The sequence below is a fragment of the Coregonus lavaretus genome, assembly GCF_964263955.1.
Source record: "Coregonus lavaretus genome assembly, chromosome: 4".
NCBI lineage: Eukaryota > Metazoa > Chordata > Actinopteri > Salmoniformes > Salmonidae > Coregonus > Coregonus lavaretus.
The window spans coordinates 31452520-31471275 of record NC_139991.1 but is presented as its reverse complement, the minus strand read 5'-3'; the positions used below and the strand labels follow the sequence as shown (position 1 = coordinate 31471275).

The 18756-nt window shown below is 42.7% G+C and overlaps 1 protein-coding gene across 2 annotated transcripts; it reads right to left on the bottom strand.

Moving 5' to 3' along the window:
* Positions 1-248: 248 nt before the first annotated feature.
* tmem38b (transmembrane protein 38B) lies at positions 249-14558 on the bottom strand. 2 transcript variants are annotated; one of them, XM_084160469.1, is made up of 7 exons: positions 14160-14508; positions 10721-10746; positions 8181-8337; positions 3590-3774; positions 2651-2738; positions 2177-2294; positions 249-1573 (listed from the first exon to the last, which is right to left on the bottom strand). In XM_084160469.1, exons 3-7 carry the CDS (start codon positions 8285-8287, stop codon positions 1259-1261), a joined length of 813 nt encoding a protein of 270 aa, XP_084016595.1. In that variant the 5' UTR covers positions 8288-8337; positions 10721-10746; positions 14160-14508; the 3' UTR covers positions 249-1258. The 2 variants fall into 2 exon arrangements, with proteins under 2 accessions (XP_084016595.1, XP_084016594.1); XM_084160468.1 differs by lacking the exon at positions 10721-10746 and having other exon boundaries at positions 14160-14558.
* Between the last annotated feature and the right edge of the window lie 4198 nt (positions 14559-18756).

Sequence of the window (18756 nt, the reverse complement as noted above, 5' to 3'; positions counted from 1 at the left end):
ATAAGAGAAATAGACCCATTGTTACAGGTGAGAACATAATTGAAGAAATACATTACCGGTATGTCAAATAGAACTCATAACTGACTCAACAGAGCATGGAGACGCTGTATCTGAAAACATTTCTCCAATCTGAACATCTTTGTATGAACTTAAAGGTTATGAACTAAAGGTTTTATCATACAAATGTTTTCAAATGTCCAAGTGTTTGCATTTCGGTTGTTACTGTATAAGGATTACAAGGACTCAGATTAAAGTGCATGTGATCATTTACTATTGAAGCATTCAATAGACTTTAAAGCATTCACAAAAGAGTAAGTGTAGCAAAAAGTATTCCATTTAGAAATGTGTAATTCAAGTGCATTTCCTTGAGTATAAATAGAGTAGAACATCTGAGTAATAATTATATAAACTCTCTGTATGTAAAATCTTAAAACATTTCATAGTAGGAAATACAGGTCAATAAAACAGAATATTTGTGGCTGACAGTCATGGATCAGCATCATGGACAGTATTCTTCACCAAAATCCCTTAGCAAAAGATTCATCAACGCATAATTAGAAAAGGATTATCAAGTTTCAATATAAATAGTAAAATATAGATACATTTACTGTATAATATATTAAAATCAGCATAGATTATATTTGCACTCATTCAGCCGGTCCCCAATTTCCTCCCACTTGGCCATAACTTGAGTTGCAACATTTTTGGAACGTTCAATAATTTCCCTGGCTTTTCAGAAATCCTGGTTGGAGGAGTCCAGATTTCCTGCTTATTCCTTGATTCCAGGAATCCTCCAACCGGGATTTCGGGAAAACCAGGGAATTTATTGAAAGTTGCAGGAATTTTGCAACCCTAGCCATAACCCTTTGATGTTTGAAGATCTGAAGGATCTGGATGTGTATATAAGTAGTGGTGAAGCTTTCACCATATTGCTTACACCTTACAGATGTACACACATCAAAGGGTTAGGACCAAGGGGGTGAGGTAGTGAGCAAATTGGAACCTATCACAGGATGACAGTGTCACGGGATAAGGAGGGTTGATTGTCCAAGCCAGGATAAGGAGGGCATTACGTCATAGAAATATAATTTATAGAATGGACATCCCCATTCAAGTCAATGTACTAACAATGGGTGGACTGGCGGCCATATTAAGTGTACCCATGAATTAACCAGTCAAATTGCAGTGTGCTACGTGGCTGTCCGTTCTATAGATTATATTTCTATACAGTACAGTACAGTATAAGGGCTATCAGTCTCTAGTCACTCTTCTTATTGCTCTCTGTTTCAGTGCTTTCCGGCTGCTCTTTGGCCTTCTTCGGGGAGCCCTTTCCCCTGTTGTGTGCAGCAGTCTTGGATGGGGAGCCTGGGGCTGCTACTTTCAGGCTCTCACATGCCTCTTTGATGCTCTTCTTTGTGGCTGTGGAGCTATCTGTGGACGGCTTTTTCACTACAAGGGTCTTGGTCTCGGTGGTATATGAGGATGGTGATGGCCCGGCGAAGAATGTGCTGTATACGACAGACTCGATTGGAGCGAAGGGTGAGGAAGAGGAGCCGGTCAGCATCATCCTTGTCTGAAAAGAAAGAGAGGGATGGAAGGATTTAGAGGAAAGGAGAGACAGGGTGGAGTGATGAGAATCCACTGACTACTACAGAATGACTAATGAGGAGGTAAACAGATGATTTATCAGATTACTTATCAGATGACTAATCAGATTAAATGCAACTTTAGTGAGTTGACCGGTAAACTCAAAATTAAACATTTGAGAGAGTTCTGAAAACCTGTGGTTAGATTTATTGAAGTCAAGAGCAGGAGACCTCAGTGTGAGAGGATTGAGAAAGAATGATGCAACAAGATGAAAATGAAACAAAAATCTCCTGCTGGGGCAACACTAAGACTAATGTTGAGTCATAGCTAATGATGAGGTAGGTCATTCAAATAACATGACGAACACTACTATTTAATGCTGTGAGAATGTTGCTTGACTTCCGTAAACATTATGTATTGGCTGTTTTCTCAGACCCAGATGAATAAGCATATTCCTGTGTTTAAAAAACACTTTCAGTGGAGATTGTCTATTGAGTATGCTTTTTGTAGTCCGTGTCTAGGCTTGATCTGGGTCCGATAAACATATGAGTCCTATAGGTTTAGGGTCAGGGTTAGGTCAGTGACTGACCTTGTTGACGACGGTGAAGACAGTGTAGAGCAGCATGAGGTGGTGTTTCTGGACAGGAAGGTACTGGTTCTGCTGCATGGCAAACAGCACCGCTCCAATCAGGGTGACCTTAGTGGGGCTGCACAAACACAAAGGTCAGCGGTCAACTTTGATGTCATGACAAGAAAGGAGAGTAACTTCACCATTGAGGTTCTGAACAGATTGTGAGTCACAGCAGGTAGGCATTCAGGATCTCTTTCTCTACCTCTCCCTCTTTTTCTCTCTCTCCTGCTATTTTTCTCTCCCTCTCTCTCCCTCTTCCGTGTCAGAATAGGGAGACACCACCAGACAGACTTATCACACAACAGATCAAAGTCAACACAGTCAGCCAGCCAGCGACAGATGTGTCACTCAGTGAGTCTCCAATTACATCACTCGGTTTCTGTGCACAACATCATACAGAGCCAAGTACGAGCACTGGTAGAGGAGACTTACTAGGTCATCTTGAGAAGCTCGTTGGTCTCTGGCTTCCAGACTCCTCGTACCAGCTGCTCAAAGTTACTGATCAGACCTCCTCCAGCACCTGAAGAGAAAGAGAGATGTAATTGTCCTGGGCTGCAATAGTAGCCTGTATAGCCTGATCCCAGATCTGTTTGTGCAATCTTGCCAGCTCCAGTGGTCTGTTTGGCATGACAACAACCATATGAGTTTGCTATACAGCACAAACAGATCTGGGACCAGGCTAGTAGCCTTATATTCTTTAGGTCCAGTAATTAGTCTAAAAGGTTTGTGGCTAAATAAATACTAAGAATGTAATGTGTGTAAAGGCATCTGGGCTGCTTGTTATTTACAGCTACACTATCATTTTCAGGATCATAATTAGTGTCAAGCTAACCTTTTGTAAAGACCAAAGCTCAGGACATTAACAACGACAATAGTAATGGGTTTGATATCCATTACATTCCTCAAACCTGTCTTATGAATGACTACCAACAAGGCTTTACTTTCCAAATTGATTTGCACACAACCTACCTCTGGGCAAAAACTGGTTGAATCAACGTTCTTTCGTTTGACAACTGAACCAAACGTAAATCAAAACTAGATGTTGAGTATACTTTATGAATGTGAGAGAGAGCGTTTTATGTATCTGTGTGTGTATATGGGCATATTTCACATGCTTGTCTGTATACACAAACAGTGGTACCTTAGCATAGTGTATGGTGGCCAGAGGTTGTCAGAATCTGTATGGTTATCAGACTGTATGCTTGTGTGGATTGCATTTACAATAGATGCTTGTCAGTATACAGTATATTATAAACAGTGGTAGCCTACTGTACCTTTAACCCATCCTATAGCGATCATCAACAGCAGTCCATTCTTGTACTTGTTGTTGTTGTGTGTGTGCGTGCATGTATGTGTGTACTGTAGGCCTACCTTTAGCCCATCCTATAGCGATCATCACCAGCAGGCCATCCTTGTACTTGCTGTGTGCCTGAGCCACACCCCCCAGGACCTTCCATGTGCGGGTCATCTCCTTCATGCCCGTCAGCACCAGACGCAAGGGGAAGAGGGCGGTACAGGAGTACACCACGTCCTGGGGGCAGTAGAACACCAGGTACCTAGAATACACACACACAGGGAAGGCAGGCAGGCACACACACGCACATATGCATCCAAGCCAGGACTCAAACAGAAATGTATGCACACACGCACACACACAGACCGGTAGACATTTGAGAATGAGCTCTGTTTACATTCAGTTTACTGTAGTAAATCCCAAGCTATACTGTCTGTTAACAGCAATCTTCTATTTGGACAGCAGAGGGCGGTATTTTACTCAATTCTTCCCACAACCACAACCCTGCAAATATACATTCAGGAAGTAGTGAACAGCAAAACGCCTTGTTCCTCCAATCCACATCCTTATAACGGAGATAAAAAATAAAAAGCTTTTCATCGAACACTTATGAAATCGTCTGTAGGGTATAATTTAGTCTGTAGGGTATGTGTTTGTTTTCTCAATGATGACATAAATAACAGTTTGACTTGAGTGTATTTGAATGATTACACATTCTAGCCTGGTCCCAGATCAGTTTGTGCCGTCTTGCCAAATCCCATGGTCAACATTGTCATGGTAAACATATACAGCACAAACAGATCTGGGACCAGAATTAACATGTTCTGCGACCCAGTTATACAGTAATTAATCTTCTCAGGCTGGAGCATGGCTAATGGTCTGACTAATTGGCTAATTGTCCATTCCTGTGTGGTGATTTACCAATTTATTTGCATATTCTGTTACACTAGCCCAAGTGTATGTCATCAGAACACCACTAGGCCTACTGAAATCCACAAGGTAACTGAAATTGAATAAGAAAATATAATAATCCAATCTGGATTTCGTGCCCACCACAGCACAGACAGCCTTAGTTAAAATGGTAAATGATCTTAGAGCCAACACAGATGCCAAACAGCTCTCTGTCTTTGTACTCTTAGATTTAAGTGCTACATTCGACACTGTTGACCATGATGTCCTTCTGGACAGGTGTGTTGGCCCTCTCCGGTCCAGTTCTAAATTGGTTTTATTTAACTGGTCGAGAGTTTGTCACCCTTGGGGAACATAACTCAGAGAAAATACATATCACATGTGGCGTTCCACAAGGTTTGATTTTGGGTCCAGTACTGTTCAGTTTATATACACTGCTCAAAAAAATAAAGGGAACACTTAAACAACACAATGTAACTCCAAGTCAATCACACTTCTGTGAAATCAAACTGTCCACTTAGGAAGCAACACTGATTGACAATACATTTCACATGCTGTTGTGCAAATGGAATAGACAACAGGTGGAAATTATAGGCAATTAGCAAGACACCCCCAATAAAAGGACTGGTTTTGCAGGTGGTGACCACAGACCACTTCTCAGTTCCTATGCTTCCTGGCTGATGTTTTGGTCACTTTTGAATGCTGGCGGTGCTTTCACTCTAGTGGTAGCATGAGACGGAGTCTACAACCCACACAAGTGGCTCAGGTAGTGCAGCTCATCCAGGATGGCACATCAATGCGAGCTGTGGCAAGAAGGTTTGCTGTGTCTGTCAGCGTAGTGTCCAGAGCATGGAGGCGCTACCAGGAGACAGGCCAGTACATCAGGAGACGTGGAGGAGGCCAACAACCCAGCAGCAAAACTGCTACCTCTGCCTTTGTGCAAGGAGGAGCACTGCCAGAGCCCTGCAAAATTACCTCCAGCAGGCCACAAATGTGCATGTGTCTGCTCAAATGGTCAGAAACAGACTCCATGAGGGTGGTATGAGGGCCCGACGTCCACAGGTGGGGGTTGTGCTTACAGCCCAACACCGTGCAGGACGTTTGGCATTTGCCAGAGAACACCAAGATTGGCAAATTTGCCACTGGCGCCCTGTGCTCTTCACAGATGAAAGCAGGTTAACACTGAGCACGTGACAGAGTCTGGAGATGCCGTGGAGAACATTCTGCTGCCTGCAACATCCTCCAGCATGACCGGTTTGGCGGTGGGTCAGTCATGGTGTGGGGTGGCATTTCTTTGGGGGGGCCGCACAGCCCTCCATGTGCTCGCCAGAGGTAGCCTGACTGCCATTAGGTACCGAGATGAGATCCTCAGACCCCTTGTGAGACCATATGCTGGTGCGGTTGGCCCTGGGTTCCTCCTAATGCAAGACAATGCTAGACCTCATGTGGCTGGAGTGTGTCAGCAGTTCCTGCAAGAGGAAGGCATTGATGCTATGGACTGGCACGCCCATTCCCCAGACCTGAATCCAATTGAGCACATCTGGGACATCATGACTCGCTCCATTCACCAACGCCACGTTGCACCACAGACTGTCCAGGAGTTGGCGGATGCTTTAGTCCAGGTCTGGGAGGAGATCCCTTAGGAGACCATCCGCCACCTCATCAGGAGCATGCCCAGGCGTTGTAGGGAGGTCATACAGGCACGTGGAGGCCACACACACTACTGAGCCTAATTTTGACTTGTTTTAAGGACATTACATCAAAGTTGGATCAGCCTGTAGTGTGGTTTTCCACTTTAATTTTGAGGGTGACTCCAAATCCAGACCTCCATGGGTTGATAAATTTGATTTCCATTGATAATTTGTGTGATTTTGTTGTCAGCACATTCAACTATGTAAAGAAAAAAGTATTTAATAAGATTATTTCATTCATTCAGATCTAGGATGTGTTATTTTAGTGTTCCCTTTATTTTTTTGAGCAGTGTATGTTACCCCTTGGCAGCATTATCAGAAAGCACAGCATTGATTTTCACTTCTATGCAGACGATACACAACTTTAAATTTCTGTGTCACCAGAGGATTTTAGCTCCACGGATAAATTATTAGACTGTATTAGTAATTTAAATACTTGGATGGCTCACAACCTCCTCCAGCTAAATCAAGACAAGACCGAGGTACTTATTGTTGGAGCCAAAGCACAGAGAGAGAATATAGCTGCACATTTTAATTCATGGGCAAAAAAGATAAAACACCAGGTAAAAAAACGTAGGTGTTATTTTAGATTCTGAACTAAATTTCAAATCACACATTAGGAATGTGAACAAAATAGCTTTTTACCACCTGAGGAACATTGCCAAGGTGTGGCCGTTTCTCTCTCAGGCTGATACAGAGAGACTCATCCATGCTTTTACTACAAGCAGGCTTGACTACTGTAATGATCTCCTGTCTGGTCTACCCAAGAAAGCCATTGGTCAACTGCAAAACATACAGAATGCTGCAGCACGGGTACTGACCAAGACCAGACGGAGAGCACACATTACACCGGTTTTCAGGTCTCTGCACTGGCTGCCTGTGAGTTTTATAATTCATTTTAAGATTCTTCAGTTGGTTTTTAAATCAATTCACGATTGTGCACCCCAATACATGTCAGACATGCTTTTAAGTTATGTACCCAGTAGGTCCCTCAGGTCCTCTGGCACTGACCTTTTAACTATCTCAAAGCCTAGGACCAAGAGGCATGGAGAGGCAGCCTTCAGTTGTTATGCCCCCAGCCTCTGGAATAGCCTGCCAGAGAACCTGAGGGGAGCCGAAACTGTGGACATATTTAAAAGAGATCTTAAAACACATATGTTTTGCTTTGCTTTTCCTTAGGGTGCTTTTTAGTTGTTCAGTTTGTGTCACTATTTAGTTTTTTTATCTTATGCTTGTTGTGTAGTAAATATTTCAGCTTTTATTTTCATAGTTTATTTCCTGTAAAACACATTGCGTTGCATTCCATGTCTGAAATGTGCTGTATAAATAAAGCTTGATTTGATTTGACAAAGACAGGTTCTTAAATGTCCATGTTTAAATAATGTATAGCACAGCTCAACAGTCAGTAAGCAAATGTTGGATATGCATGTTGGGTTCCCCCCAGCAGAGGGCACTAAAACACTACGGTATTGAAACGGAAGCATTGTGGATGTTTTTTAGTTTTTTAAATCTGGGAGTTTAATGGATGCTATTTTATTCAGTCTCACACCAGTTGCTCTGATTCATCAGACATCCCCATATTACCGGGCCAAAAATAGCACAATCATTAACATGAGTAGTTTCCAATGACCAACACGAATATGACTTCATCGGCCCTTTCGCCTGCTGTGTTGTGTATCCAGACTGAGAGCCTCATAGAGAATCTATGGTCCATTGGTTCAGGGTCCACTGACTGCAATCTACACTGTATTCTAGTGTGTATTCTAATGTCTTTCCCAGAGACACTGCATGTTGGGCTATGTTGTCCTGTGATTCCTCGCTCTCTCTCTCTCCCCCCCCCCATCTCTCTCTCCATATCTCTTCTATCCCACACTCCATCTCTCTCCTTGCCTCCCTCCTTCTCTCTCTCTCTCTCTCTCCCCCCCCTCCTCCACACACCAGATGACCGAGGCCATGAGGACATTGGTGCTGTTCGACAGAGGGGCTATGGGGGCCTCCCTCTCTTTCTCTGTCCCCTACCTCCCTTTCTCTCTCTCTCTCTCGCTCGGAAAGCTAATAGAGGACTCACCATATGACCGAGGCCATGAGAACGCTGGTGCTGTTGGACAGGAAGGCTATGGGGGCCTCAGCCATCATGAGACCAGAGAGAATGCCCCCTCCGAAGCAGTACAGCATGGAACTGAACCAGCAGGCAAACGGGCTCCTCCGCGCCACCTCCAGGGCTCCTGAAACCCAGCCACCAGCGGTTAGTTTAGTTGATCTAAAACTAAGTAAAGTAAAGTACAACATAGTATATAACACAATGTGTCCAGGGCAGTTTAAATATTAACTTCAGAAGATATAGAACTGAGAACCAGGTCAGCCCCAGGACTAGGATATGTGCTCATCTCGCCTACACACATTTTTCTACAGATATGAAAATCAGTTTTCTAGGACTTCAGAGTAAAGTGCAGAGTTAAGAGCTCAAACGTCGTTTGTTGGTTAGTGCTGGTATCTGCTCAATTAAGATAAGTGTATTGTCACCCCATATCCCAAGCCTTTCAGCATTGTGTTCCTTCACTCTCAGTCAGACTATAGACACTGCCTCAAAGGAAGTACTTCTAGATCAACTAGGATCAAGTATTAAGAAAGACTTCTATGTATTAGGGACAGACACAGGCAGTTGGGTCACTCAGGTCAGCCAAAAGGTCATTACACCACAAACAGTGTGGCAAGCAAGCTAATAAACCCAACCTATTCTGACAAATAAATGTTATGATCAATGGCTAAATATAGTATGCTCACATGGTGAAATGTTACTAGTCAAGTACAAGATCAAGTTGCTACCACTTGATCACCAAAGATGGAGCGGGTAAAAAAGTAAATGGCTTGAGTGGAGGGAGGTGGTGATTAACGATGGTGATGGAGTCTGCTGATGTGCAGGATCAAGTTCCTACCACTCCAGTCCACCATGTGAGCATAGGACATACACAGCTGAGGCCCTTCTCAGAGCCAAATATAGCACTAAGGCTCTGGCCCTTCCTCGTCTTCATTTGCCAGTTCCCAAGTAGTCTACTTCCTGGTCTCAAGGTTAGCCCCACGCTAACCAAATCCTGTAGTGCCAGCCTGGTTAATCTGAGGGATTAAAGACAGATTAAAGACTCCTGGAGAGGCAGGCAAGGAAGCCTCCTGTCCTGAGCACAACTAGGAAGCCATGTTATTTAGAGTTCTATCTCCTGAACACAACTAAGGCTTCCTTTATAAGACTGCAGAGTAGGCCTATGGTAACTACATATGCTCTTCCCATTGTTTCAATAATTAAACGACAGTAGTGTTTATCCTGTTGTGTTTTCTCAAATAAATAATCTTTTTTTTCCGTATTTTGAGGGTTTTATTGACAGGATAAATTGGAAACAGTGGAGAGAGAGATCAAATCCATGCAGATCTTCTGTGGCAATGTGTGGTCTGGAGTTGGTAGCAACAATGCTACGCTACCCCTAGACAAAACTCCAACAGACAACCACACATCCAACAGTGGTTAGGGGAGAGAGGTTTTACATGAGGAACTACAACAGTATCTGCAGTGTAATTATTAATCACAGGGCATCTGGCGCACTCTGTATACATAACATCAATAAACATCACATGACATAGATCCACCAATACGGATTAGTGATTACCTGTTTCCAAGAGAGGGTGAGCTACAGTACACAGTTGACACACACACATACACACAAAGAAATACACACAAAGAAACACCAAATACACGTAAATAAACAACACACATACACACAAAACAAACACCAATGGTTCCTCACAACTCCAAATCTCAGGCGTCACCAAACAACCATTTGCACAACCATTCAGTAGCTGATGAAAATGTATTTTGTGCAACACAGTTCACTACAAATGGGTACTGTTGCGCAAAGCTGGCTGTCCATCTGAACACATACATACATCAGAACTGACAGCCTACATGGTCGCCAGTGTTTGCCGTTGGAGAAAGGTAGTTTATGTTGCAACTGAAGTCGTGGTTACAGCACATCAACAACGTCACTAATCAAAAGAACTGCCATCATGCAAACCATCAATTGAAAGCAGGTCGTAGTCAATTGACGGAAGGCTATAACAGTCTTAGTAACCTCTTAACAAGCTTAGTAAACAGTTATATCACTGTGATAGCAGGAGGAGAAGAGGTATAACCATGGCTCCTCCAGATCACTGACACAACAAAGCTTACCAGGTTGTTATGGTTAAATATTTCACCTACCTGGTTAAATATAGCCTGGTCCCAGATCTGTTTGTGCTCTCTTACCAACTCCTATGAGAGTTGTCACACCAAACAGTTGGCAAGTCCACACAAACAGATCTGGGACTAGGCTAGGTTAAATAAAGGTCATAAATAAATTAACAAAAACGCAGTAGCCATGCATCAGATCTGGGACAAAGCCTTCTGGATAGAAGATTTGTATCAACAGTGGATCCCTGAAGATGAGTTTACTCAGAGCCATATACTGTATACAGTCTATACATACTGTATGACTCTGGATGGATTACTATAGCAGGTGGATGGGATGGTTATGGTAATGACATGTAGTAATAAGTTGTACTTATGAAGTAATAACATACCTGTCTACTGGAAAACATACTGTAACCTGTAACATAACCAAAGGCACAACATTCATGAATATGCCTATACAAAGACTTCAATGATAATAGTACAGATAGTTAGTTTAATGACATGTATGTAAATGTGTACACAACATCTACTGCAGGTGTTAAAATGTAGCAGTGTTTAGAGAGAGGATTTCTTTCTTTTATGAGAACTGATCAGACAGCAGAGAAACAGAGTTGGTTATTTTGTCACAAAGGTCTGCAGCAGTGTGTTTTGCCACATACAGCAGCAGTGTGTGAAATTAGCTGTGATGAGCTTCCTGTAGTTTAAAAGCAGTTCATGCCTTGAGTGCTATAAAAGCAGCACAGACTAACAGCCAGCCAAGCAACAGAAATGAAGGAAGGCTGCTGCCACCCATTCAGCATAAGCAAACAAGAGAGGTTTTGTCAACTAATACGTTCCACTGCATATCTGTAATTATTGAAGCTTGAGAATGGGTGAACTGGTTATGCTAGGGATATTCATTGAGTGGGTTGTTGCTACTTTGCTGAGAGCCTAAAAGAATGTGTCCAAGATTTTGTTTTTGCTTCAAGAGTCCCCAGAGAAAACCTTAAATGTTTGAATTACGTCATGTAAAGTGTTGTGCTTCTCCTTGCATGAATCACAGTATTTGCCTGTTGAATATACAGTCCCAATAAAAGATAGGAAGTGTTTATAATGTTTCCCTTGTGACATTTTTGGGAACTCTTTACTTCTGCATTTGGACAGGTACAGTGTGACAAATTACACCCAAAAAAGGAATGCTTGCTAGAATCCAATCTCTCATCGCGCACTCAGTCATGACACCAGCCGAAACAGTAACCCTGCAGATAGGTTTAGCTTTTTAGGTTGTGCAGGTGACACTGTACACTTCACCATGACCACCATGCCTCGAGAGACCTTGGTTACTAGCAGATTTTGCATTCAGAGGGCATTTACAAGTCAAATCTGACCTCACTGTCAGGCTGCAGGCTGGCCTCCTTGGATAGTTATGTGTAAAGTAAAGACGAGAGAAACTGCACAGCTCTGCAGTCTGCCTTCTGGTGTTGTGCTGCTATGTAGTTAGTTGTGGTGAGTAGAGTTGGCCCCAGTCTGTGATATTTCACATGCTCTCTCTCCAAACAGGAAGGAACAGAGTGTGGTGTAATCCCTGTCTCTGAAGTGTGTTTGGACACTGCTTGAGATAACTCTGCTGTATAAATACAAGTGCTCATGAAAAATACTTACTTTTTTATAACTCTATAATAAACACTAAAGGGTAGAGGCCTAACTACCTATCAGTGGTGCTTTTCAAGAGGCTCTAAGTATACAATGTTCTAGTTATTTCCATTAAAACGTCTGAGTGCTTTGTGGGAATCATGACAAGATCCAGTGCTGTCTAAAAATAAAGGCCAGCCAGAACAGGATGGAAGACAGAGGGGAAAATAACAGGTTATTTTGGAACATTCCTTTCCTTTCTGGGGGAAAGATGAGTTGGAACTTGGAATCTAATAAGCTCCAGTGTTGTCTGTGGCTTGAGTTCTAGAATGGATCCCTGATATGGCTGTAGATTCCATTACTATGGCTTTCTGTGTTGTAGAAGCCATAATAATAGAGGCAAGGCTATGACCATATCGTGTCAAACACACACACACACACACATTCTCCACACACCCAGAGGAGGGGTTATATGAGGACCTTGGTATGTGTTGGGTGACCCTGTGATATTTTGGGAGGTTGACAGCAGAGGGAAACTGCATGAGGGCAACCCCCTCCATTACTCAATCCACCAATCACTCACACCCAGGAAGCCTGTTGGGGATATAGACTGTACCCCAATTGGCACCCTATTCCAAATTTAGTGCACTACATTTGACCAGAGCCCTATGGGCCCTGGTCAAAAGTAGTGCACTATATAGGGAATACGGTGCCATTTGGGATGCAGCCCATAGGCTATAGGATCAGCAGAGGCTGAGGTATTGACAGGCCAGAGGGAATGAGATGCCACAGAAGTCAGTGAAACCACACTGCTCTAACCCTGCTGTTTGTTTCAGACCTGGGTTCAAGTACTATTTGATATCATTTCAAATTCTTTATCTGGGCTTGATTGAGCTTGCCTGCCGCATTGGAACCAATAGAATAGTCACAAAAATACAACTATGCATCTGGCACTCCAGACAGACTACAGTAAATGCTTAAAATATTTTAAAAATATTTTGAATAGTATTTGAACTCAGGTCTGGTTTGTTTGGGGAAAAGGTCAACATTGAAGCTGTAAAAGTCCACCTGTCTCTAGACTGAGCCACTATAAGAGTGACATATAAACATAAAAGGTATTGGCATAGTATCAGGTAACCCGAAGTACAGTAGGCCTGTACTGTTGCTACTACCTATATCACAATGGATAGTGCCAGTGATAATGTGATGTTCTAAATGTTAAGATAATATCTCTATGACGTCAATACAGCCATGCCATTGACTAGTTTACTTTCATTGACCTTTAAGCTTATCGTAAACAACATTATCGTGATTCATGAAGAATACGCTACAGTAGTTGTTTGTGTTCTCTAAATTGCACATTCTGTGTTATTATCTACATTTGGTTCATGTTTTTCATCAGTGAGTCTTGAGGCAGTCTTGATGCCCAAACAGAACCAGAGAGGAGGCCCATTCAATTATTGATGGGTCTCTCTCGCCTCCCATCTCAAGCACTGAGTATCAAAATTCTTATAGCTGCAAGTCTCCTGTTACATACAGTTCAGGCTACAGTTTTTATCTTAAGTAATTAGTCCGCACGCCCTGATACAGCACAATACACTATCTCACTATGTTTGTGGGAGTGGGATTGTGTGTGTGTGTAACATTTATTTTGTCCACTATATGAACTTCCAGAGGCATGTTTAAAAACTTCAAGGGTGCAAAAGTGGTGTGACTTGACCTTATTAATTTCAACTGGGCAAATAGATCAACCATAAATAGATTTCGCTAGGACTGAAGCATAAATCTGTCACTTTGTAATATGAGGGATCTCAATTCTCAAACTAATCCCACATCGTTCAGCAGTAATCCATTCCCTAAGATTATTATGCCATCCAGCTGTGGCTATTTAGAAAAAGAAAACATGATGGTAGACTAAGTCAACATTCAACGTGGCCAAAAATGTAGAATTGTGTGGAATGTTCTCTCAAGTTTCACGTTCTCGCACGTTTAATCGAACGCGTACAGGATATACGTCCGGTGTCAAGGCTGAATTCTGTCATAAGGAAGCAAAAAGTGTAGCCTTCAAGCCTTGCCTTATTGTCATTAAAATATGGAAAGTAACGAAGCAAAACATGCAATAGGCTAGTAGATTAAGCTTTATAACAGTTTTAACTAGCCTACTGTAGTGAGCTAGACCTGTCAAATTCAACCAGCTACTGAATGTTCTTTGCTTACCTGGCTGTTCTCGCAGCGCCATCACTGAGACAATGTAGTGCGCCGTGTCAAAGTATGGAAACATGGACAGACCAGCCAGTCCATGGGACAGTTCGTCCAAATTCAGAACCCCAAACAAATTCATATTTCTGTTACTCTGGAATTCCTCGCTTTGAGTGTTCTCTAGTTCTAATCTTCGAGGTGTTTAAATAAGTGGCAGTCGTCCAACTCCGACCATCAGAGCGGTCGATTAGTGGTTTATCCCCAGTCTGTCGTGTCTGTCTTGCCTTCAGAGTTCAGAATAAAACAGCTGGATCTGACGAGCGCAAAATTGACAACAGCTGGTTGCCGGTCAGCAACAGCTCCCTATGGGCAAGGAATAGGCAATGCAATCCCATTGACATCAGGATGCGGAATTCCGGCTACGTCGGTGCGTCATTCATATGATGTGGCGGGTGGAGCGAGCGGAGCTCTCTGATTGGCAAGGAGTGGAAGGATAAACCAATCAGAGGTGTGTGTGTGGCTCGCGGGGTGATGCTATAGGACAGGTTCTCCCAGTACACTTATGCACGCGCGTGGACACACACAACACACATGCACACAGAGAGTTGCAACTATTTACATAATGGTAAATACATGAGCAGCAGGTAAGGTTATGCACAGGTTATTATCGTTGCAACTCTTTAGATTGTGCATAGGTAGCGTGTAACAACTGTGTAGCTGCACTTTGCATCAGTCATTACAGTATAAAATGTAACAATTTGTGTAGGTTACCTACTGTAGGCTAGCCTACCTGTATGTTTTATGTGTAGGTTTTATGTGTAGGCTTAGTTTGATGGAACAGTTCATGAACATGAACAAGAACATGCCTACTGTAGATCAAGTTGGGGGCTCAACCATAGACTTAGATAGACATCGCATCTTTGTATCTGTGAGAGCATGGGCAGCGCCATGGAGGCCATCTCCATTTTCAATAAATGTTATTCTGCTTCTACTACATCTATAAGTTGGCAAACCAACTGAAAGGGTGCATACTGCCACCTGGAGCGTGTTGTTGTTGAACAGGTATAAAGCCAAGGTTGGCGATCTGCTGCCACATGCAGTTATGGAATGTTTGCTCAGAAGTATAATTAATTGGCTGCAGGAAGAAGTTCAGGGGTGGGGGTACTGCTATGTTTATTTTTTTAAACATTTTCTGCCGCTACAGACGGCTATATCGTCTGTAGCGGCAGGTAGCTTAGTGGGTAAGAGCGTTGTGCCAGTAACCGAAAGGTCGCTGGTTCTAATCCCCGAGCCGACTAGGTGAAAAATCTGTCGATGTGCCCTTAAGCAAGGCACTTAACCCTAATTGCTCCTGTAAGTCGCTCTGGATAAGAGCGTCTGCTAAATGACTATAATGTAATGTAATGTAATCATTTAATACAGGACTAGTAAAGGCCCAGTGCACTACTTTTTTAAAAACGTTTAAAAAAAAAAAAAGATTTTTCAGGGGGTGCAGAAAGACGCATCAATCTCAGATAAAGCATCCGAGCGAGCGAAACAGCGCCCCTCTGTCTCAGTATATGTAGACCATGTATCTGATGCTGTCTGGACAGATACATGGACTAGATATAGTAAAACAGAGGGGCGCTGTTTCGCTCGCTCGGATGCTTTATCCTGTGAGATAGTTTCAGCAGAGAGGAAGAAGCGAAGCGAGGGGGCACCAATTTGTAAGTTGCTTTGGATAAGAGTGTCTGCTAAATGATGAAAATGTAAAATGTAAATATATTTTCTTTGGGGTGCTCCACGTGAGCAATGAACATGTGTCTGGTTTCTCTGTCCTGATAATGTTAAGGGAGCGTGTGTCTGGTTTCTCTGTCCTGATAATGTTGAGGGAGCGCGCACGCCTAAGTGCACATAGAAGTAGCCTACCTGGCCGGCTGCGCGCAAATATCCCCAAATGGGCACTTTCTATATCTGATTTCTGATTGTCTTAACTCACCACGTCCACCACTAATAAGTTGAGCTTCTCAGTCATTTATTCTTCACCTCACACAGCAAGTCAACGAAGTCTGTTTTTTTAACATTCATGGACGTATGTTTTTTTAACATCCATGTCGAATGATTATAGTTCCTCAAAGTATTTGAAAAATCTTTCCAACACTCTCCCGGTCTCGATAATCACGAAGCCTGATCTGATGATCCCATAGCCTATATCCAGTGTACACTTAATAAAATACCTGAACACTTTTCCCTTGCACAAAAACAGCTGTCTGTCCTGAGCTCACTGGCATTAGAAACACTGAGGGCCCGGAAAATGGCTAGATGATACAATGTTGCAAGTTCCCTAGTGACAGCTTTGGGTTGGACCCAGTTGATTGATTTGATACACTAGCTAGGTTTCCATCCAATTGGCAACAGATTTTAATGCCAATATTCTAGAATCTGCATAAAGAAAATATGCGCATTTTCCCACCAGAGGCGCAACTTTGGTTTGGGGGTAAAAAATCAGTGCGTAATGACATAGTGCACATACTGTAAAATTTACTTTTTCGAGTAAAAAATCTAAAGTTCAATGTGTTTCCATTATATTTTCAACTCTACCATAGTTTTGTCACAAAAACTGTTGCGTTAAATAGCAAATGTGCCTACTCTGGTCTTGGCACATGCGCTTTAGCCAACAGCTCACAGATACAGTGCGGGTAGGCTATCTACATGATGAGATTATTATGGATAAGAGTGAGACATTTTTTTTTTGTCAAATGGCAGTCAAGCATCGATCATCATGTCACCAGAATAAGACCCTCAATATTTATTGGAAAGCAGCATCAAACTCATCACCGTGCACTTACACCACCCTGTGAGGTTTATCATAACTTATTTCATCTGTAGCCTAATAAACTGCATGGTTTCCCGAGTCGTAGTCGGAGAACCACACACCATATCATTGCGTGACTCCAAATACTTTGATATGATGTTTATTATATACATATTTGCGAATAAAGGTGTTTCCACCGCCATTTCCTGCATAATTAATTTTACGAACACAAAAAGATCCCACCATGTCTAACAAACAAATTATCTGTCGGCATTTATAAAATGACACCGAGACTTCCTGTTTCCATCACAGCTGTCCTGATTTCTTTTTATACAATATGACTACTCGCATAAAAACTGTGGATGGAAACGTGGTTAATGTCGCACTTCACTAGCGATAGCTGAAAACAGATACTGTAGAAAAGGGGGCAGACAGGCGGAATAGAAATATGAATTCATTGAAAGAACCTGTCCTGAATTTTCATCAGGTTTTTATTTGTCAGCTTTAGGCCTATGTATTTTACGTAGTTGATGATGGAAGTTATAGGCTGTCATTATTGAAATGAAACTGTTCCCCAAAAAAATCATAACTGGCGTGCAGATCGGTAGGATAAATTGTAAGCTTCCCCAAACTTGAAACTCACGCATGCCGCCTACATCTTAGTCATTTAGCAGACGCTCTTATCCAGAACAATTAGGGTTGAATGCCTTGCTCAAGGGAACATCGAAAGATTTTTCACATAGTCGGCTCAGAGATTCGAACCAGCAACCTTTCCGTTATTGGCCCAACACTCTTAACCGCTAGGCTACCTGCCACCCTATGGTTTTATAATTACACCCATGAAAATAATTTGTGCACGATCAAGCGCATGCACACATAGGAGGTTCCATGAAAAAAACGTGCTCCCCAATGGAAATCAAATGCCTGTCCAACTGATTTGTTCTGGCGCGAGCCCTGGCGCTGCGCATGCTAAAACAGGCTTTTGTGCACTATAGTCATCTATTTCTATGGGCTCAACAAACCGAAATAATTGCCTCCAGAGGTCAGCATTGTATAGTTATGATTTATCTGTTCGTCAGTAAGTGGGAACGCCTGTGGGAACGATCCTGCCCAGTACCCACTGACTGTAATGCACAATAAAGACCAGTAGATGGAGACAACAGACCAGGTACTGGAGATTTCACAAGTCCATAAGGTAGTGGTGGCATTGGTGTTGACTTTATTTGACCAGAAACCTGATAAGTAGGCAGGATAATGTCATTTTCAATGTTTCCTTCGATAAACATACATGTACAGTCATTGTTACCGAAAGTGAAAGTGAAAAACATTTCACAAAGGATTATTTATAGGCCTATTAGAAGTTCTTGTCAGAACTCTAAGCAAATGTGCTTATTTTTACATGGTGGAAAGTCCTCTTATGGGTGATGCCACAGCACCGAAACTGTGAAGAATGTCTAATAAAGCCTTGAGGGCATAGGTTGGTAGTGCTGAGCCTGTACACAGTAAGATAAGAGTACAGTAACATTATGGAACATAGCCAGGTGATGAAGTGAGTCCTACAGTATAGCAATCACAGATCAGGTTACTGTGACAACAACCGTCTTTATGCTGGTTGTGAGAGAAGACTGAAAGATTCAAACCCCATCATCACACTGTAATAGTAACCCCCCTGTCCCCCAGTCCTGTGGCCCCCACACCATAGCTCCCCTGTTCCCACCCACCAGCTATCCTCACTATCACCCCTGTCTCTCAGCCCCCATGTGACTCTCCAGCCCCTCTCACTGTCACCCCTCAGTCCCCCCACCCAGCCCCCCTCCCCTG